The following is a 22,987-nucleotide window of genomic DNA, read 5'->3' as shown; positions in this document are numbered from 1 at the left end:
AGCAGCCTGATGACCTCAGGGTAAACGCTGCATGTTTATCATTCTCTCTGATGTACAGTTAAGACACTAATGGTTCATCTACTGCTATATACAAGAGAAGTTGTGGGACAGTTACTTTGAACTAGTCAGCTAGTTATTCAATAAATTATCTCAATGAAATTTATCCAGCATAGCATCTGTTTTGTATTTGATTTGTTGTTTACTGTGAAGATTTAAAGACGACATCTACATTTGCGGGGAAACGCAGCTCTGTCTGGTTGTTTACATTCAGAAGTTCTGCTTCTTTTAAAGTGGAAAGGTGTGTTTGAGTCGGAAATTGACTGTTGTTTTAATGTGGCTGCAAAAAGAAGTCAATATTACCCACCCATGGCGCAGGAATAGAGCAATATCCTCATCTCAGTTTGTGTTTTTCAACATTTAGAGTTCTCTCCATTGTCTAAAAAAATGCCAGATGCTTCTGCCATGAGCAGAGTGAGTTACTCATTTACAGCAACTGGGGCTTTGTAAACACATTAGACCAGTTTCAAGCAAACTGGAGAGCTAGCAAATGTCAAGGAAGCATCATCTAAATTTTATTAAAAAAAACATGTTTTTGTTTTTTTCTTAAATTACAATTATGAATGTTGCCTTTAAGGGTGTTTTTCATATAATTATGTACAGTTATATATAATTGTTTATGTTTGCTACATGAACTACATTTTCCGCACTTTTGTATTTGTTAAATAAGACAAAATTAGAATTAGAATTAATTAGAATTTTAAATAACATAAAATTTTACATTTATTTTGTCGCAATAGTAAGTTCTTGAAGTTAAAATATTTTTTTATATTTCAAAAAAAACACAGCTATCACACAAATACCCTGAATATATAATGATATTATTTTAGGGCCACATCACCCATCACTAAATCACAGCGTGCTGCCTGTAAAAGATGTTCAGAAATTCTGTTTAAAGTGATTGTTGGAAGTCAAAAAGATGACTCTCGTGTTTACACATCCTGCTTTGTCTCATGTGGGTGTGTTTTGTTTACAGCATTTTGTTTGGCATTTGTCTGCTCCTTCACACAATAGCGGTTTGTTGTCAAGTGTGGGCTAACAAAACTCAGGCTACAATGGTATTAAAACGCCCCAGCATTAGCATACTACCAGCAATGTTTTACCGGACCACCTGCCGGGCAGGTGAGGCACATAGAAGAGACACACTCACACCGCTTCAGCGCTGTAGGTCCACCATTCACCGCGGTGAACAGCTCAGTGTTTTACTGGAGCCTCGAACAGAAATGTGTCGAACGTTGTTGAGGTAATATTTATCATAGTCTCTTCTTTACATTACGTTATGTTTCTGTGACCCAGCCTTTTGTTTTCTATTATATATTTAACAAACAGAAAGTCGTCTTGTCTGTCCCTATAACGACACGAATACACGTCTCGCTGTTACTGACTTTCTGACGAGTTAATTACATCTGCACAGCTTTTGTTTAACTTTACACGAACAATGACAAAATGTCATTGTCATGAGGGAAGAAACTGGAGACCCCGGAGGAAACCCACACAGACACAGGGAGAACATGGAAACTCCACCCAGATAGGACTTGAACCCAAGCGCTGGGAGGCGAACGTGCTAACCACCAAGCCACCGTGCCGCCCTAAAATTGATATGAACCACCAAAGTTTTGGGCTTTCCTGTTTTTGAAATGCCAGAAACACCTCTGTGACGATGGCTATATGGCTAATGGCGGTCCGGCAAAACTAGGCTTACCTGGTTTTTCTTTGCTTTTGTTCTTATCTGTTTTTAAAGTAAAGAGACTGCATTGAAACTATATTAAACCAAGATAATACAGCGGTTATCATGGTTAGTAAAGGATACATGTCTGGCTTTATTTGGTCACTCGCATCTGTGATTCAAAGGCTTTAGTTTAGCCCTAACACTTTTCCAAGAAGAATTCAGACACCCCACATTGAGGCTAAACAGAGGGTTAGGGCTAAGGGGTGAAATTAGATTCACCCTTATAGTTCCACTAGTCACTCATTTGGACACTTTATGAGGCTAAAAAGCTTCCACACAATCCCTGAGGATGATGGGAAACTGGAGCCAGAAGATGAAATGAAACTTTCATCTGTCATCTTGCAAACATGACAAGGCTGTGTCATCACAGATGGAGCCTTTATTATACACAAGTCAGTTTGAAGAGCAACTCAATCTAGAAATACCATGAGACTTAACTGATTTGAAATCTCCTAGAGTCTCTCTCTCTCTCTCTCTCTCTCTCTCTCTCTCTCTCTCTCTGATTGCTCTAATTGCTGATTGCAAGATGTTAGATTACTGTGAGCAAAACTCATTCAAAGCACTGAGCCTCTACAGCCCCACAGTTCTAGGTTGTCAGCTTCAGAGCACTGAGTGTTATGATCGCACCATTAACTCTTTCAGCTAATGATTCATCTGAGGTCACTGACCTCTAACTGAAAAGTGAGAAAACCACGGGTCACTCACCGAAGCGAAAATTGGAGTCCCAACAGAACAAAGTATTTGAGGACGTTGTTATTCTGCAGGGTGTTCCAGTATTGATTCCTCTGAATGCTTGGCTAGACAGATAGGCTTTTAAGGCAAGGTGGACTTTTCAAGAGCAAAAACTGCAGGGAGCACGTCAGTGGCAGATTTGCTTTGTAGCGCGTATAAAACATTTGCCACAACCTGCAGCTTTGCGCTGTTAAATTTCTGATCATAGAGCTACAACTCTCTTCCCCTAGAGGTATGACTGCTGCAGTGGCACACTTCGCTAGAGTTGTTGCTACAGCTTTCTAACAAAGAATGACATCAATCAGCTGGATAATTTATAGTTTGTTTGTGTTTTTTTGGAAATCCAAACATAGTATTTCATTAGCATACGTTAAAATGGCCTTAATTTTTCGTAAGGTTCATTAATGACATTCACGTAGTTTAGTGTGGCACATGCAGTCAAATGTACATCTACAAACATGAGAACATGAGGCATATGCTAGACTTCACCCCCTAGCCAGATAACATCATGTGATAGGAGGGGACCTAGGCTAAGGTAATTGGGAGGAAACTGGGTATATGAAGACACTGATCTGTGTAAAAAACTATATAATAATAATAAAAAATTAAAAAAACTTGCTCTTAATAATTTGTTGAGCTTACCTGCCATAGACTGACATTTTCTATGTAACAAGATTTTTGTCCCTATTAATCTGTCACTCTTTAACAATAGATTGTTATCTGACTGTAACATTATGCCCCATACACTCAATGCTCACCTGGATTTTTCAGTGTGTTTACACTGACCAATTTCTCTTTATTTGTCATGAGAGAGAGAGAGAGTGAGTGAGAGAGAGAGAGAGTGAGTGAGAGAGAGAGAGAGAGAGAGAGAGAGAGAGAGAGAGAGAGAAAGGGAGAGAGAGAGAGAGAGAGAGAGAGAGAGAGAAAGGGAGAGAGAGAGATAGAGAAAGGGAGAGAGAAAGGGAGAGAGAGAGAGAGTGAGAGAGAGAGAGAGCGAGAAAGGGAGAGAGAGAGAGAGAGAGAAAGGGATAGAGAGATAGAGAGAGAGAGATAAAGGGAGAGAGAGATAGGGAAAGAGAGAGAGAGAGAGAGAGAGAGAGAGAGAGAGAGAGAATCAACAAAGCTACACTACTCTCCCCGTCTCAGTCAGTGCAGCTCTGGAAAGCACTCAGTGTAAAAGCTGAGCAGGAGCACTTAGTCTCGACTCTTACATAACTCCATTGCCTTAAAACATAGGAGCTCTCAGGACCACAGAGCAGAGCTCAGACAGCTAGTCTCAGAAGAACAAAAGAAAAAACAAAATATAAAATGGTGCACAATCAGCAATTATATAAAATAATAATTTTAATTAGAAACACAAACAAACAAAAGAAAAACACTGGAACTAAAATGAGACGTATGAAAACAATCTATAATTAATCTACATTAATTATAGAATATGGTAGTTATGTTCTGTAACTTAATTTACTAACGATGTACCCTTGAGGGTACCACCACTGTGACAGTTTATCGAAGAGTGTAGACTATACTAGGGTGACCAGACGTCCTCTTTTACCCGGACATGTCCTCTTTTTTAGACTTAAAAAAATGTCCGGGCGGAATTTCACAAAGGTCCGGGATATTGTTTTTCTAGAGCTTACATAGAACTTCGAGAAGTTCACAAACTAGTCCCGCCCTCCCCTACTCTGATTGGCTCGCTTGAGAAGGGGGCGTGGTGAAGTAGCCTAAACTCTTCTGATTGGACGGTCTGACTGTAGAGCTACCGTTATTGGTCGATAACCTTCTCTGTAAACATTTAATTGGTCAGTCCCAAAGACGTGTCCTCTTTTTCACCATCTCAAATCTGGTCACCCTAGACCCTATAGACTACAAAGTGTTCCCTCAGGTGAAGCCATACAAATGATTGCAAAACTAGACTGAAACATCTAAGATTGTAGGTAATCACAGTTCTCTGTGTTTTTTTTCCACATTCCGAAGCATCTTTTAAGGTGGGACGGTGTGTTTGAGAGGATAAAACTGACTGTGTGTGCGAGGCAGGAGTTTAACTTGTCTGTACATTTTTATTCACTGTTTGAATTGCCACAGAAACTCATTTGTAACTCGAGTTGTACACTTTCTGTAATAGTTAGCCGTCTCCTGAATTTGGAAACATTTCCACCTTAGGAAAATTGAAACAGCGTAAACAAGTCTATATTACCCACCTATGGAGCAGTCATGAGCAATATCCTCATTTTGGTTCATGCTTTTCAACATCTGGAGTTCTCTTCGTTGTCTAAATATATTCTAGATGCCTCTGCCATGAGCAGAGAGAGAGAGAGAGAGAACGGCTAGAGTACCAGACCAGGCTAGTTTGTCTTTTCACTCGTTTAAAGACTCTGGGGCTTTGTAAACACATGAGACCGGTTTCTAGCGCACAAACAGACTGGAGAGCAGCAAATGCTGAGGAAACATCTTAATTGTATTTAAAAAAAGGGTTTGATTACAGTGAATTATGCCTTTAATTGGTTGATAACACTTACGTTAATACCATTTGGTTCAGGTCTTTATCCGGAGAAAACTGTGTCAAGATACAGATGTAGACAAGCACAACATTGAACATAGTCCTCGTTCCCCAAGTGGGGAAACTTAAAAGTGCCAGGCAAAGTGAAGTTGTTGTTACCTACTACAGGGACACTCAGTATTGATGTGTGACACGGTACCAGAAAATGTTACCAAGTGCTAGCTCGTTTAAACAAATCTGGGCTTTTATTGTTCCTAGCTGTGTTTTGTTTCATCCACAAATGCGACTGCCTTTGAAAACAAGCTCCATGTCCCTCTCTCTCTCCACTTTAATTTGGCTCTCATATTTTCCCCTAGTTTATACCTGCACTCTTCTCATTTTTCCCCCACATCTGTCCGGCTCACACAAAGAGACAGAGGACCTATGAATTATTCACCACCACTTTAACCTCTGTGCTGCTACCTCATGCTCCTCTTTCCCCTGTTTTCGTTTGCTTACTGTGAGGGAACAATGGGGGGCAATAGCTCATTAATCAAACAAAGAGCTACAAGAGAGAATGCAGGCTGCTGCAAATGGAAAAGGTGGAGGTGAATAGACCATGGCATTCAGATACCATTTTCCAGTGTTAAAAGAGAACCTGAAGCTCCACATGAGCCACAGCAGGGATTTGATTTGTTTGAGCGAGTCCCCGGTCCCAAAAAGAAACAAGCTGATCATGTTACACAATACCGGTTATATACACATACAAACATACACACCGTCTCTGAAAAAGTTGGGACACTTTGTAAAATGCAGTTAATGGACTATTTTTAATTGATAAATGTACTAAACAATGGCATTTAATGTTTTCACTGACCATCTTGACTGTATTTTTAAAAGATAAATGTGTTTTGCATGCGACATCTTCAACACTTTAACACAAATGAGAGTATATGGTTTATGTAGGGTGACCAGACGTCCTCTTTTACCCGGACATGTCCTCTTTTTTAGACTTAAAAAAATGTCCGGGCGGAATTTCACAAACATCCGGGATTTTGTTTTTCTAGAGCTTACATACAACTTCTAGAAGTTTCGTTCACAAACTAGTCCCGCCCTCCCCTACTCTGATTGGTTCGCTTGAATGAGAAGGGGGCGTGGTGAAGTAGCCTAAAATCTTCTGATTGGACGGTCTGACTGTAGAGCTACCGTTATTGGTCGATAACCTTCTCTGTAAACATTTAATTGGTCAGTCTGCACGTCAGTAGTCGTCCCCCCACCCCAATAACAGGAACATTCACCACAAGCTTAGTCTCTGCAAGTAAAGATGCGTCATGGCCTGCCACTTTGTGACAAACCTTGTGGGGGGAGTGTAAAACCATTCATCAAGAAAATTTCTGAGTGTAAGACTGTAATGAATTCATGTGAAAAGATTCAGGAAATGTGGATATTTTGCAGTTCATGTAGGGCATGGACAGACAGCGTTGTTGACCGAGTGCAGCCTTCAAACACTTGGAGAGCTAATCACAAGAAACTGTCATACTACTGTGATAAACAGAAGCAAACCGGCTCCTGGCTTGAGCTCAACTAAGATGTTTTGAACCACAGTGGAAACCTGTGCTTTGAAAGACTTGCATGTAGTTGGTCATGCCAAACACAGAAGGGAGAGACTGTTTTCAACCAAACTTCATCATCACTTATTGTACCGGGTCATCAGTGCCTATGGCTTTGGAGGATAGCATTTATGTGAAGACACCATTAACACAGGGATTTTGGATAGAGTTTCATCTGTTGATATGTGACACCATCAAGTCGTAAAAAGTGCTTTCATCAAAAGTTTGCTGTCATCAATGCAATGTCTTTTTTTGTTTTGTTTTTTTCCAGGGGAGTCCATGGTTGTTTTATGGCAAAAATTGACATAAACAAGTGCAGCAGGTAGTGTCACAGTCACACAGCTCCAGGGGCCTGGAGGTTGTGGGTTCGATTCCTGCTCTGGGTGACTGTCTGTGAGGAGTGTGGTGTGTTCTCCCTGTGTCTGCGTGGGTTTCCTCCGGGTGGCTGTCTGTGAGGAGTGTGGTGTGTTCTCCCTGTGTCTGCGTGGGTTTCCTCCGGGTGGCTGTCTGTGAGGAGTGTGGTGTGTTCTCCCTGTGTCTGCGTGGGTTTCCTCCGGGTGACTGTCTGTGAGGAGTGTGGTGTGTTCTTCCTGTGTCTGCGTGGGTTTCCTCTGGGTGGCTGTCTGTGAGGAGTGTGGTGTGTTCTCCCTGTGTCTGCGTGGGTTTCCTCCGGGTGACTGTCTGTGAGGAGTGTGGTGTGTTCTCCCTGTGTCTGTGTGGGTTTCTTCCGGGTGCTCCGACAGTCCAAAAACACAAGTGAATGTGTGACTATGTGTGTGTTGCCCTGTGAAGGACTGGCGCCCCCTCCAGGGTGTATTCCCGCCTTGCGCCCAATGATTCCAGGTAGGCTCTGGACCCACCGCGACCCTGAACTGGATAAAGGTTACAGATAATGAATGAATGAATGAATGAATGAAATGACAAAAGATATTAAGACACTGCTTTATAGTCGTATCCAAGTGTAAAGCATTATCAGAAAGACTGAAGGATTCCACTCTGAGACAAATCTCATAGAGCATCGTAGGGAGTCAAAGGTTTGGTATAGTGTAGTGCTTAATTGGGTGGAAACATCTGATAATGCTTCTCTCTGATAGCGCTGTGATAGTAAGTGTATGTATTTCTGTTGCAACAAACTGAATGTGAATTGGCTATATTTTCATCGGGCAAACACATCAATAAACAAAGTAGAGACTGCATTTATGAAGACGTCATAGATATTATGAAAACAACAAATTCTAGTTGGAGATGTTACACGTTCAGAAGGCAGCAGTGAGTAGTTTAGTTTAGTTGATGGCTGTTAAATATGACTCTAAATTTTAGAGTGAGCAGAGCACTCGCCCATTTTCACCAATTTATGCAACAAATGCATTCAGTTTAGCCCTAGCCTCAAAACCTCTGAGACAAGAAGTGTGGGAATGAACTTCAGAAAACATCAAGAGAATTTAAAACATCCCATTAGCAGTTTACACACCTGACTAGATGTCACATTGCTAACTGATTAGCGAATGAAATCTTCCATCTATACAATACAAATCCAACAGTTCTTACTCAGGACTGCAGGCATTGCGGTTGGCCCAGTCATGACCTCTGTGCATCAAGGCCATCGAGTGATGCTGGTCTATTTTCTTGTTGATTTTCTTACATGGGAATGTAATTTTGAAGCTCACCTTTGGTGACTTTGTGTTGAGGACTGAAAATGGTTTGTAAGATGCTGCTCAGCTATCCAGGTTAACCCCATTTAACCTTGCTCCATCTGAGCAGATCTGGGAGAGAGAGGACTTTGGAAGGTGAAACTGGAGATTGCTTTGGCTGCTCCGCTAGGTTCAACCCTCCCTTGGGGAATATATGGCACACTCTTGCATGGGATGTATTATTAAGCTTATGTTTTACAGTAATAGTAATGGTCTCGTTTTAAAATGCATGGGGAATATTACTAGAGTATGGCTTACGTTTGTGGTTGTAATATTGTGGTTATTGTGTTTCCAGTACAGGATTGGTCAGCTGTATATGATCAGCAAGCACAGCCATGAGCAGAGTGAGAGAGGTGAAGGAGTGGAGGTGGTCCAGAATGAGCCGTTTGAAGACCCCATCCACGGGTCCGGCCAGTACACAGAGAAACGGGTCTATCTCAACAAGTAAGTACCACTACTGCCATTTATTACAAGCCACAAAGACAGTGCCCTGTAAGTCTAGCTGAATCTTTGTTTTAATCTTCGCAAAGTAAATTGTAGCTCAAATCGAGTATATTCTTACTGATCCCCACTGTCAGAAGCCTTGTATCTCAAAAACAAACAACACGCCTTTCAGTTCAGGAGAAAAAATGCAAAACATTTTAATGTAAGTTCAATTTAGAGTGATAAATGATATAGCTGTGTTAGTATAAATGACAAATTCATTCATTCATTGTCTGTAACCACTTATCCAGTTCAGGGTCGTGGTGGGTCTGGAGCCTACATAGAATCACTGGGGCAAGGTGGGAACACAACCTGGAGGGGGCGCTAGTCCTTCACAGGGCAACACACACTCACACATTCACTCACCCACTTACACCTATGGACACTTTTGAGTCACCTATCCACCAACTAATGTGTGTTTTTGGACCATGGGAGGAAACAGGAGCACCTGGAGGAAACTCACGCAGACACAGGGAGAACACACCACACTCCTTTCAAATTTTTGTTTGCACAGAAAAAAAAGAAGAAGAAGAAGAAGCATTTCTCTTCAGCACGAGAGAAATAAGAAGTCAACTTAGTTAGGTTCTGGCAGCCAGGGTTTCTTACATCATAAACTTAAGTAACCAGTTATGTCACCTCATGCGGTGGGGCTTTTGAGCTGCAGGCGAGCAGCAGAGGATTAAGTGGAGAAAGAGGCTGGAACTAACTGCATATTCAAATGTGTGCTGAATTAAAGGCTAAGCATCACTTAATGGACCTCCATGAATATTCCACATTATTGTAGTTACTGACATATATAAGTATGAATTAAAATAAAAATAGCAGCTTAATTTGCTTTAAAACTGACAATTTTATTAAATTGACGGAAAAACCCGAGCTCGCTACGGAAATTCTTGAACGCAACCGTGACGTCACTGGTGGACAACAGCTGAACAACGCCGCGGTAAAACACCGTTATGACTGACTGTTATGACAGTATCTAGCTAAATAACCAACATTATTCATGACAATAGCCTAGCAATAAGCTAAACTCAAATGTAGAGGTACCATTATTCTTGTAAATGTGATCGAAGTCCAACTCGAATTCATCCGACACTATAAACCTCCGTAATGCAGCTACGTAGCCGAGTATAATCTGAGACACCGAGTTTAGCGAGTCAAGCTAACTTTAACTAACACCAACTAAAACAGGCGAAGTGAGTGTCCTTACCCTGTTTACCTCCATGTTACAGAGGCTCTTGAACACCTTTCGTTGGTGTCCTTACATGCCCATATTGTTGGAAAAGCGCCAGTGAAACGAGCTACAGATAACGGAGTGAGCGGATGGTCCTTTCCAAAGTGCCCGTTTATAGTTGACAAATTTAGTCCATTTTCTGGATATTTTGGGATCTTTGGGCCATTTGTGCACAGATGTCCCACTGTACATTGAATGATTGCAGCCAAAAACAACACACCTTTTAGTCATTTTGCATTAAATTAAGTGCAGCTTCTAGAGTTGTTGTCCACCATCTACGTCACAGGCAAGACGCCTATTAGAGTTTCCAAACACCGTTGGGGGGGGGGCAACGGTCTTTTAAACCTTATTCCTTGAATGAGTAAAAAATAACATGTTTTCTGACTATCAATAAACACAAGTTAGGAACTCAAATTCCACTGTATTTATTTGTTTGACACTTTCATATCGCTGGTGCTTAGCCTTTAAGGTGAAGGTCTAGTCTCAAACCCACAACCTCCAGGTCCCTGGAGCTGTGTGACTGCGACACTAACCTGCTGCACCACCGTGCTGCCTCCGCCAAGTTGTATCTCTGTTATTCATAAAGATGAAAAAAGCTTCCAATCTGGTTCCCTGGAGCAGTGCCTGGAGCAGAATAAGTTTTAGTTCCCTTAAGAACCATTCAGTATTTGGTTCTTTTAAAGTCTCAGATCATTGATTAAACCCCTAAAAGCACATCTCATATCATCAGAATGGCATATTTAGAAGATCTCTAAATTCTCTAAAGTGTTTTAGATGAAAGACTAGACCTTTGCTTTAATTCAGCACACATTTGAATATGCAGTTAGTTCCAGCCTCTTTCTCCACTTAATCCTCTGCTGCTCGCCTGCAGCTCAAAAGCCCCACTGCATGAATTGACATAACTGGTTACTTAAGTTTATGATGTAAGAAACCCTGTCTGCCCAAACTTAACTGAGGTGACTTCTTATTTTTCTCGTGCTACGTATTCTGGCATAAAATCACCACACAGACATGTTAACAAGGTTACAATCTTGATTTTAATTGGATTTGGTGTTAAAGGGCGTGTTTATACTTGTAATATGACCAATTAAAAATCAAGCCAAAATAAGTACCAAAAAAGGTCTGCTTCTTCTTCTTTTTATTTTTTCGGTACAAAAGAAATTTGCACAAACAGAACAATTGCACAATGGTTAATTTTAAATTACTTGTTTCTGAGCACATGGACAAATATACAATAGTGATTATAATAATATTAATTCATTGTCTGTAAGCGCTTATCCAGTTCAGGGTCACGGTGGGTCCAGAGCCTACCTGGAATCATTGGGTGCAAGGTGGGAATACACCCTGGAGGGGGCGCCAGTCCTTTACAGGGCAACACACACACACATTCACGGACACTTTTGAGTCGCCAATCCACCTACCAACGTGTGTTTTTGGAGAACACACCAACTCCTCACAGACAGTCACCCGGAGCGGGAATCGAACCCACAACCTGCGACACTACCTGCTGCGCCACCGTGCCGCCCTAATGTTATTTATTTAATAGTAAAATGAAAAGAGTGGAAATATACACATAGAGCGAACAAACTTAAGCCTGGGATTTGTGTATTACACATTTTGTCTATTCACTGAGGTTAATCTTCTTGGGAAAAAGTAAAGTTCTGCACAGTCCACATATAAAGACATTTGTTTCTTAGTTTTTTTTCTCTGTACCTTTATTTCAGCTAATAAATGGTATTCATGCTTTAAAATGTGCTGAAGTATGTCAAGTTATTTTCACTTGACGACAGTACGACTGTACCTTCACAGGTCTGAGGCACATTCTTACACATTAACCCACTCAAATCGTGCTTATTCATCTGCTCCTCAAGTGTCTTTGTATAAGAGTCAACGTGTCTAGTTAAAGCAGAGGATTCGTAACATTCTGATCCTCTGTGGCCTTCGTCAGCTTTTCCACAGCCCTGAGACACGAGGCACTCTTGAAACGAGTGGCATTGGGGTCTGTTTCAGCTCTGTATGCTGTGCTTTTCAGCAAAATTGCCTTAATGGAGAGGGCAGAGAGGACATTTAAAGGCTGTAAACAGTGCCACAGTAGATGAGAGTTCCTTTACTTTTTCTGTGCCAAAATAAGGCTGATACAGAGGCAGGACAAAGGCCACTTTCCTTCTTTTACATGCAGCATTTGCCAGAGGTCAAAGCAAGGTAAGCTTCAGCTTGTGACTTCACTGAGTATACGTCCCAACAAACTGTACCAACTGTAAGACTTAATGCTACATTTAGACTTTAGGCTGTCCTTTCTGTTATAGTCAGAAAAAACCCTTGTATTTGATGGTAAACATCAAGATAAACCAGGAAATGTCTTTACTGAATTTATATACATCTCTATAGACTGAGATTTCATTCAGGAGCAGCTGCACATGACATTAAAGCCACATTTCTCAATGTTGGTATGGTCTGGAGTGGTCTAAACCCCTTAACCATAAGGCTATGGAGCAGCAGAACTATGGAGCACCATCCAATTGCCCATAAGAGAAGTTGGGATATTCCTTTTGCTCCAGGACTACTCCTCTTTGGACAGAACTATCCGTCGGGAGCTCCACAGGGTCAATATACACGGCCGGGCTGCTATAGCCAAACATTTGGTCACTCATGTCAATGCCAAACATTGGTTTCAATGGTGCAAGGAGCACAAATCTTGGGCTGTGGACAATGTGAATGTATTGTTCTCTGATGAGTCCACCTTTACTGTTTTCCCCACATCCGGGAGAGTTACGGTGTGGAGAAGCCCCAAAGAAGCGTACCACCCAGACAGTTGCATGCTTAGAGTGAAGCAGGGGGGTGGATCAGTGATGGTTTGGGCTGCCGTATCATGGCATTCCCTTGGCCCAATACTTTTGCTAGACGTGCGCGTCACTGCCAAGGACTACCGAACCATTCTGGAGGATCATGTGCATCCAAAGGTTCAAACATTGTGTCCTGAAGGCGGTGCCGTGTATCAGGACGACAATGCATCAATACACAGCAAGACTGGTGAAAGATTGGTTTGATGAACATGAAAGTGAAGTTGAACATCTCCCATGGCCTGCACAGTCACCAGATCTAAATATTATTGAGCCACTTTGGGGTGTTTTGGAGGAGCGAGTCAGGAAACGTTTTCCTCCACCAGCGTCACGTAGAGACCTGGCCACTATCCTGCGAGAAGAATGGCTTCAAATCCCTCTGACCACTGTGTAGGACTTGTATATGTCATTCCCAAGATGAATTGACGCTGTATTGGCCGCAAAAGGAGGCCCAACACCATACTAATAAATTATTGTAGTCTAAAACCAGGTGTTTCAGTTTCATTGTCCAACCCCTGTATATAGTTTCTCCTTCCTGGAAATATATGAGAATATTGAGGATTCTCGTTGAGATTTTCATTTGGTCTCATGCACCTGTTTTTTTTTTTTTTAAGATATTTAAAAAGTGCTTTTGACACCTTGAATATATTCGCAGTAAAACAGTCAGAGAATTCAGAGTCACCTAGTTTCACTGATGTTCTGTGACTTAATTAAGGAACCTCAAAATACTGATAAAAGCAGTAAAGCTTAGTAATGAATGAAATGTTTCTTTTGATTCTGAAAAGGAAGCTCTTAGCAGGAAGCTTTTTTGAGGTTACCTACCACAGCTAGAATCACTGTAGGAGCCGGTGGTGAGATACTGGAATGAAAGCACCTGTTTAAGCAGCCGTTCAAGAATAAAAAGCATCAAAGACTAAAACAAAGAGCTGACAGAGGGAACTAGTCTGATATGATGGATAACTGAGCTTAAAAGACAGCCTTCATGTGCCTCCCTCACTTCAGTACCACCACTGCCAATGAAAGAGCTGTGTCTCTAAAGCTAGCTGTGTCCAGTAGGGGGTAAGGGGGTCCAGCGGGAGTTTGCAGCCCATGCTTAGTCCCAGAGAGCTCCCTCTGCTCAATTGTGACCATACACTTCACATACAGTTTAACTGAGCTCAGCGAGGACACAGACACACACACAATCAGCTTCTAAACCACAAGCAAACAGGGATTTTTACCACACTTTTTACACTTTAATTTTGGAACTGAGAAAAATGAATTGTCACAGTTTTGCAGGTGCCCATTCTTTCTTGATCCAAGATTTCCGGTGCTCAGCTCTCCAGTAAAGCACATTTCTATCTATGAAGTAAAGTTACTGGAGAACATGCATTACTGTGACTCTCTTGCTGAAATAACCATGGACTTACCAGAAAATCAACTTAATATCAGTATATCCCCAAAAAAGTACACTTCTGTGTCAATTAAATCTTCACACAAATGCAAGGCACCCATGATGTGAGCACAGATGTTTCCAAGTGCCCTGACAGATGTTGGCTTTGGCACGTTTTGCTGATAACATTATGGATGGCCCCTTTAATTTATGGCACAAAGAACTTATAATTTGTCTATAATTTGAACTTCTGTGTCCGTAGCACATATTTCTAATGTTGTTTGTACCATCTGATATAGAATTGATATACAGGGTGTGCCATTTATATGGGCCACAGTATCCGTATAAACTACGGATACTGGAAGCCTGTGCTAGCATTTCTTCTGCGGTGTTGCTATCAGTGTGTGAAGAGTGGAAGAAGAGGGTTGCGTTGATAATCCAACATAATGGACAGCACTTTGAACACATTTTATAAGAGGTCAGAAACTTGTAAAAAACTCATGAATGAATAAAGTTACATTAAAACCAAGCACACCATTGTTTTTCTTGTGAAATTCCCAATAAGTTTGATGTGTCTTATGACCCTCTTCCCATTGAAAAAACAAAAGTTGAATCCAAAATGGCCGACTTCAAAATGGCCGCCATGGTCACCACCCATCTTGAAAAGTTTCGCCCCTCCCATATACTAATGTGCCACAAACAGGAAGTTACTAAATCACCAACCATTCCCATTTTATTAAGGTGTATCCTTATAAATGGCCCACCCTGTAGAATTCAGATAGAATTGATGCAGGGCTTTCTCTTTGTTTTATAGTTTCCGGTTGCATTCCTTGATGCAGTGGTGGACTGTAATATGTGACAGTGGCTTTCAAAAGTTTTCCCGAGCCTGTGTGGCTATATTTAACACAGTTGCATGACAGCTTCTCATGCAGTGACATCTAAAGGCACACACATTCAGCAGTGCGTTCCTGTCTGAGATTTCTCCAGAATTCCCTGAAAGTTCTGACAATATTATGTATGGAAGCTGGAGAGCCACGACCCACTTGGCTTGTATGTTGATGTCTGGTATAGACATGTATGTTGGTTTCATGCTCTCGGACTGTTGCAGCACTGTGGATGCTTTCAAGATTCCCCACAACACAGCTTCCCTGCAAAAAAATCCTGCTTCTTATTGGTTCAAGCTTGTTCAGCCTCGCATCGGTTGGTAATGAATGTATCTGTGGGCAGATCACAGATAGGTCAATTAGCTTTGTACTTACTACAGAGATTTGAAGAAATACTCTCCAGCTCCAAGAGAGCAGAGGCAATCAGCGGCAGTGTGGGATGTAGATTTCTGTTCCCATTGCCTTTTATTTCTTTAACTCCACCACTGCATCAGTCAGGTGCCTTTTTGTGTTCTTAATCCTTTTTAAGTGCTGGTAGACTACAAGTGTGTCAGGCATGCTGCAGAGAATCATCATGGCTCATTTCTCTCCGACTGATATTGGGACTAACTGGATAAGAGGATTGGCGATGGGGGGATGAAAGGCATGCAGATTTGGAACAGAACAGAGGAACGTATGCAAATGGAGAGATGGAGGGAACTTGGGAGAAAACAAAAGGAAGGCTGAGAGATGAAAAGCAAGATGGAGGAGAGGGCGGCTGCAGGCTGGAGAAGTGTGTGGGAGGAGAGGCGGGGAAGGTCGGGGCTTGTATAAGAAGCTGTTTAATTTGAGTTTTTGGCTGTGAGGAGCTGTACCTGTGTTTACGCCCACCAGCCACCTGCCTGTGTGCATGTTTATGAGTGTGTGTGTGTGTTTGCGGGTGTGTGTGTGTGTAAGTGTGGTGCAGCACAGCAACCAAAAATTCCACTGATTTTGAAAGGAATGCCACTTCTGACTGCACAGAAAAAACATACACTAGTTTAACATATGTGATGTCCCTATAACAGCAGTGCGAATCACCTGGTACCTGCAAATAGTGACTTTACACAAAAAGAAAAATACACAAGCATTTTGGAGTATTTCTGATGCTGAGAACGATCCGATGCATTCTTTGCAAACTAAAGGGTGAATGATGCAAGAAATACATAGAAAAAAAAGAATGATGAGATTTCAATATCACTGATTACATCTAGGTAAATATCTCATGAAATATTCACATGATTTTAACAGAAGAAGATGTTTTCAGAGGATATTAAAAATAAGAAAAAATGGTCTGGGGCGGCATGGTGGTCCAGCAGGTAGTGTCGCAGTCACACAGCTCCAGGGACCTAGAGGTTGTTGGTTTGATTCCCGCTCCGGGTGACTGTCTGTGAGGAGTGTAGTGTGTTCTCCCTGTGTCTGCATGGGTTTCCTCCGGGTGACTGTCTGTGAGGACTGTGGTGTGTTCTCCCTGTGTCCGCATGGGTTTCCTCCGGGTGACTGTCTGTGAGGAGTGTGGTGTGTTCTCCCCATGTCTGCGTGGGTTTCCTCCGGCTGACTGTCTGTGAGGAGTGTGGTATGTTCTCCCCGTGTCTGCGTGGGTTTCCTCCGGCTGACTGTCTGTGAGGAGTGTGGTGTGTTCTCCCTGTGTCTGCGTGGGTTTCCTCCGGGCGACTGTCTGTGAGGAGTGTGGTGTGTTCTTCCTGTGTTTGCGTGGGTTTCCTCCGGGCGACTGTCTGTGAGGAGTGTGGTGTGTTCTTCCTGTGTTTGCGTGGGTTTCCTCAGGGTTACTGTCTGTGAGGAGTGTGGTGTGTTCTCCCTGTGTCTGAGTGGGTTTCCTCCGGGTGACTGTCTGTGAGGAGTGTGGTGTGTTCTCCCTGTGTCCGCGTGGGTTTCCTCCGGGTGACTGTCTGTGAGGAGTGTGGTGTGTTCTCCCTGTGTCTGCGTGGGTTTCCTCTGGGTGACTGTCTGTGAGGAGTGTGGTGTGTTCTCCCTGTGTCTGCGTGGGTTTCCTCCGGGTGACTGTCTGTGAGGACTGTGGTGTGTTCTCCCTGTGTCCGCATGGGTTTCCTCCGGGTGACTGTCTGTGAGGAGTGTGGTGTGTTCTCCCCATGTCTGCGTGGGTTTCCTCCGGCTGACTGTCTGTGAGGAGTGTGGTATGTTCTCCCCGTGTCTGCGTGGGTTTCCTCCGGCTGACTGTCTGTGAGGAGTGTGGTGTGTTCTCCCTGTGTCTGCGTGGGTTTCCTCCGGGCGACTGTCTGTGAGGAGTGTGGTGTGTTCTTCCTGTGTTTGCGTGGGTTTCCTCAGGGTTACTGTCTGTGAGGAGTGTGGTGTGTTCTCCCTGTGTCTGAGTGGGTTTCCTCCGGGTGACTGTCTGTGAGGAGTGTGGTGTGTTCTCCCTGTGTCCGCGTGGGTTTCCTCCGGGTGACTGTCTGTGAGGAGTGTGGTGTGTTCTCCCTGTGTCTGCGTGGGTTTCCTCTGGGTGACTGTCTGTGAGGAGTGTGGTGTGTTCTCCCTGTGTCTGCGTGGGTTTCCTCCGGGTGACTGTCTGTGAGGAGTGTGGTGTGTTCTCCCTGTGTCTGCGTGGGTTTACTTTGGGTGGTCTGGTTTCCTCCTACAGTCCAAAAATACACGTTGGTAGGTGGATTGGCGGCTCAAACGTGTCTGTAGGTGTGAATGTGTGTGTGTGTGTGTGTGTGTGTGTGTGTGTATCGCCCTGTGGAGGACTGTCGCCCCCTCCAGGGTGAGTTCCCACCTTGCACCCAGTGATTCCAGGTAGGCTCCAGACCCACCACGACTCTGAACTGTATAAGCGCTTACAGATAATGAATGAAAAATGGTCTTACATTTTGATATGAGGCTTTCTACACTCAGGGAGTAGAAGAAGAAATCAAGCACAGTAATAATAATGCAGTGCTGTAACTCATTTCCCTGTTTGAACTAATGATAGCGAGTAATGAGTTGTTGCATTTCATCTCCTCTTGGAATTATGGTGGAATTATGGATTTGCATCTTTATAGGCTGCCTGATGTCCTCTGTCCTGCGTGACTATCACAGGTGTGTTCAAAATCATACACATCAGAAATGCGAGCAGGATAAATGTTCACTTACTCCTGCTGGCCAGACGCTGTCATCTGGCTCCGAGCCTGAATCGATCCTCGGCAGCCTCTGGATTTGGGACACAGTAGGGGGTCGGAACTGACACTATTTTGAGTCGCTGTATTCATTTGGATGTAAATTTCCCTCTTCATCACCCTACTTTATGACAGCACCCCACCTCATTCCCCCTTAAATCCCCATCAGCTGGTCCATCCAGGAATTAACTCCATTATATTCTGCAAAGTTTAGCCTGAGTTGGCAGTTTGATTTCAGGTCAGAGGAGGATAAAGAAGTGGGAGCCACTGCCTTGGGATTTAATGGTTTAAGGAAATTGGCAACCTTATTGCTCTATAATTAGTATAGAGACACATGATATATGACATTGTATTGCTATTGCAGAAGACTGTGGAATAGATTACAGTCAGAATACATAGCAACAGCAATAACATATCACCACTGTTCAATGAAAAACAATAGCAGCTTTACAGGAGAAGGAGTAAATCCTTCTTAACTCTCAGTGGAAAAATATTTTATTCCAAGTCCAAATTTGGAGCATTTCTATTGGTCCATTCATCATGAAATTTTCACACAAAGTGAAGGAGAGTTGCTGTGTTGAAATGATGTCGTAAAGTAAAAACTGACAAAAATGGAGATGCATGTTTTTCATTGGACAATGTACTACCTTCTTTGCTCAATATTGTGCAGCTAGGGTTCAACCGTTGAAAGTAGGGCTGCAGCTACAAACTCAAACCTGTTAATCTTGAGCTTATGGTTGGGCGATCTGGCCCTAGATCAGTATAAATGAGCCGTTTCTCCCCAGAGCAACAGTTAGCAATCTCTCACAGATGCTATTAGCCTGCCTTTATTACTGTTCCTGCAGGCCATAGAACAGCAGATTGAGCTGATAGCCTGCTGTTGAGAGAGTTTGTGATTATATTGGCAGCCAATTCTTCTTGGCTGATAAATGGGAAATTATGTCATTCACTATATAAATTGTTATTGGACTCTGTTATTTGTTTTTATTATTTGAATTTCAGCTGAGATTTACAGTGTTCCTATTGGTTCCAGTATTTTCTCAGTGCACATATAGAATGTCTTCTAAGTCATATATATATATATATATATATATATATATATTATTGCACGTCAAGAAATGGATAAAAGACGCCTATTTTCCATGTTCAAATCTAGATTCTCCATATGGGGTGATTCAGATGTCTGTAACCAAAACCTGGCCCATAATTTGATGAAGACTACATATTGTGTGTGTGTATCGGGGAGGGGGGGGGGGGGGGGGGGGTTCTGAACAGGGGTGTTCAGACAGTGTAAGGATAACTCGAGATGTGTCAGAGAGTTAATGAAACTTTGATTTATAAAATGATGTCACACTTTCAACATCTGTAAAACTGTTCAAGTGGCATGTGTTGAAGATTATTTATAGCTCATTGTTTAAATTGGGCGGCACGGTGGCGCAGCAGGGAGTGTCGCAGTCGGCCTCCTAGGGCCTGGAGGTTGTGAGTTCGATTCCCGCTCCGGATGTCTGTCGGTTGGTGTGTTGTCTGCGTGGGTTTCCTCCAGGTGCTCCAGTTTCCTCCCACAGTCCAAAAACACGCGTTGGTTGGTGACTCAAAAGTGTGTGTGTGTGTTGCCCTGTGAAAGACAGGCGCCCCCTCCAGGGTGTATTCCTGCCTTGCGCCCAATGATTCCAGGTAGGCTCTGGACCCACCGCGACCCTGAACTGGATAAGGGTTACAGAGAATGAATGAATGAATTGTTTAAATTGGTTGTTCATTTGTTATTCTGTGAACTGACAGTTTTGGTTGCTGACAACAACAAGGTGATATTTTCCACTATTCATCCAGAAATTCTTATTTATGTATTCCTCTGTATTCTAATTACTCTCTCTTATTTTTCAGCAAACTCCCCAGCTGGGCACGGGCAGTCGTTCCCAAGATCTTTTATGTGACAGAGAAGGCCTGGAACTATTACCCCTACACCATCACTGGTAATCTATTCCTCCTGAGCTATACCACAGTTGCTCTCTAAAATTATGTGTTACTAAAAAACAAATTCCAGTGTTAATGTCTACATTTATTTCAGAGCCATGTTAGGCTTCAGTAAGTCGAAAGTCTAAAGAATCTTGTATCTTTCAGCTGTTTATTATTATTATTATTATTATTATTATTATTATTATTATTTTTATTATAGGGGATATACTGAATATGGCATCAAATACCAAGTAATATTCCTCAGCTATTTTTAGAAAATATTTTTTTAAATGTTCTACTTTTCAAGTTCTAGTAATTGTAACATATTTGGTGAAAATACTAGCATAAGTATTTTAATTAAATATTTAATAAATACATAAATATTTTTAGAGTGAACTCCAGGAATTACAGATTTGAACTGTGGGATACAGTATAACAAAAATATAGCCCTAGATTTATAGTGGAATTGGATATTTGCCAAATATATGCTGTACTTCTGAATATTTTTATACTCCCTGCTACATACTATTTCCATGCATAGTCACTATCAGCACAAGGGTAGTATGCCATTCCGAACAAACCCAATTTTCTGTTGGTTGAATAATACAGGGGTTTGAAAGAAAAATAAAGCAAAAATGGTGACAACAAAGTTTTGCCTGACAATATAAATTTTATAAAATGTGCAAGAAACGTGAGAGAAATCAGTGGAGATGTTGGATATTGGACCTATGACTGATTATATAATTCCATTGATATAAGCCTACTAAAGTCATACCACTTTAATATGCCTTTTAGTAGATTTCACTCTGTCTTTTAAAACCAGTGATAAGTCAATGTCTCTCTCTCACTCTCTCTCTCTCTCTCTCCATGTTGAACCCACCTGTGAAAAACTCAGAATACACAGTGAGTACCTTTCTTCATTTCCCTCAAACCTTCAAATTAAAAGCCTTTGTTGGCCGCATGTGTGAGACCTTGAGCTGAACATGCCACTGTAGTTCTTATAAGGCTTTAGGCTTGGTTGGCCTGTAATGTCAGTCAATATTAAGAGCACATGAATTTATCAGTATTGTACAAAGTGTCATGATAAAACCCATTATTTATACAGAATTATACAAACCCACTACTAAAACATATGTAAAAAAGCGAATATAAGAAAAAATAATTTTTGACCTGTATTTTAACAAAATCACTATGGAAATGGTAGGAGCAACTTGTCACATATCCTAGTATTTACAAGTTAAAAATTATGATACAGTGCGGCAGGGTAGTGCAGCAGGTAGTGTCGCAGTCACCCAGCTCCAGAGGCCTGGAGGTTGTGGGTTCGTTTCCCACTCCTGGTGACTGTTAGTGTGTTCTCCCTGTGTCTATGTGGGTTTCCTCTGGGTACTCCGTTTCCTCCCAGAGTCCAAAAACACACGTTGGTTGGTGGATTGGCAACTCAAAAGTGTCCGTCTGTCCGTGTGTGTGTGTTGCCCTGTGAAGGACTGGTGCCCCCTCCAGGGTGTATTCCCACCTTGCACCCAATGATTCCAGGTAGGCTCTGGACCCACCGCGACCCTGAACTGGATAAGGGTTACAGATAATGAATGAATGAAATTATGATACCCAGGAATACTCTCACTGGGGTGGTACTCTCAGGGATTTGTCCTTCAGTATTTTCAGTTAGTTATTTTTTTTCCTTGGCTAGGTACATTAAGATGAGTATTAAGTGGTTGAATCAATGATCAGAAGGAGACTTCACAGGAGTAGTCATTTTCTCCAAGGATTCTTCTTCACATTATGAAAGGGTCATTATACTGACAGCAAGTGGCCTGGATGTTATCGAGATTCAGTATTAAACTTATTTTAATGACAAGAAAAAAAACTTTTTTAAATGAATTGGAATTAAATAGATAGGATTAAAATATTTAATTCCTATTTATCTATCTTTACACTTATATAGTATATTTCTAGACACCCAAGAACGCTTTAAAATCCACACTGCTCAGAACACTCAACCAAAAGCACACAGCGTACTCTCGACCAGGAATGACAGTCCACCTGGAAGACTGCATCGAGCACTACACTGTAAAAAATTTCTGTAAATTTACAGCGAGTTTGCTACAGTATTTTATTGTAAATCACACTATTTACAGTAAATTATTGTATTACTCTATTACAGTAATATGCTGTAAATTTGAAATACAGTAGTGTTCCTGTAAAAATACGGTAAATGCCTGGGAACTCTGTTGCCAGTATTTTACTGTAAAATTTACAAGAATTTTGTTTAAATACTGTAATTTTACAGTAAAATACTGGCAGCAGAGTTCCCAGCCATTTACCATATTTTTACAGGAACGCTACTCTATTTCAAATTTGCAGCACATTACTGTAATTGAATAATATAATAATTTACTGTAAATACTGTGATTTACAGTAAAACAGTGTAGCAGACTTGCTGTAAATTTACAGCAATTTTTTACAGTGTACGCTTCATGTTTTTAGACTGTGGGAGGAAACTGGAGACCCCGGAAGAAACCCACACAGACACAGGGAGAACATGGAAACTCCACCCAGATGGGACTTGAACGCAAGATCCCAGCACTGAGAGGCAAATGTGCAAACCACTAAGCCACTGTGCTGCCCAATTCCAAGTGATTTTAGAACATTACTTTTTTTTCTCATAAATATTGTTTACTTGCTACTTTTTCCTGGGAAAAGAATTTCTCTTTATTATTGCTCCTTTAATGGGGAAAGCATTCACCCAGAGTTTGGTGTCTTCACACTCTGTA

General features: G+C 41.8%; 1 protein-coding gene across 1 annotated transcript in view; it reads left to right on the top strand.

The window, feature by feature from the left end:
* The window catches only part of pitpnc1a (phosphatidylinositol transfer protein cytoplasmic 1a), a 99,368-nt gene that overhangs the window by 53,090 nt on the left and 23,291 nt on the right, over positions 1–22,987 (top strand). The window contains exons 2-4 of the mRNA XM_066642380.1: positions 8,594–8,742; positions 20,145–20,233; positions 21,112–21,119. Coding sequence (XP_066498477.1) covers positions 8,594–8,742; positions 20,145–20,233; positions 21,112–21,119 — 246 coding nt within the window. The remainder of the gene's footprint in view (positions 1–8,593; positions 8,743–20,144; positions 20,234–21,111; positions 21,120–22,987) is intronic.

This window comes from Hoplias malabaricus, chromosome 13 (assembly GCF_029633855.1).
Source record: "Hoplias malabaricus isolate fHopMal1 chromosome 13, fHopMal1.hap1, whole genome shotgun sequence".
In the NCBI taxonomy this organism is placed as follows: domain Eukaryota; kingdom Metazoa; phylum Chordata; class Actinopteri; order Characiformes; family Erythrinidae; genus Hoplias; species Hoplias malabaricus.
Note: the sequence above shows the minus strand (reverse complement) of the source record. Positions and strands in the feature narration are given on the sequence as shown.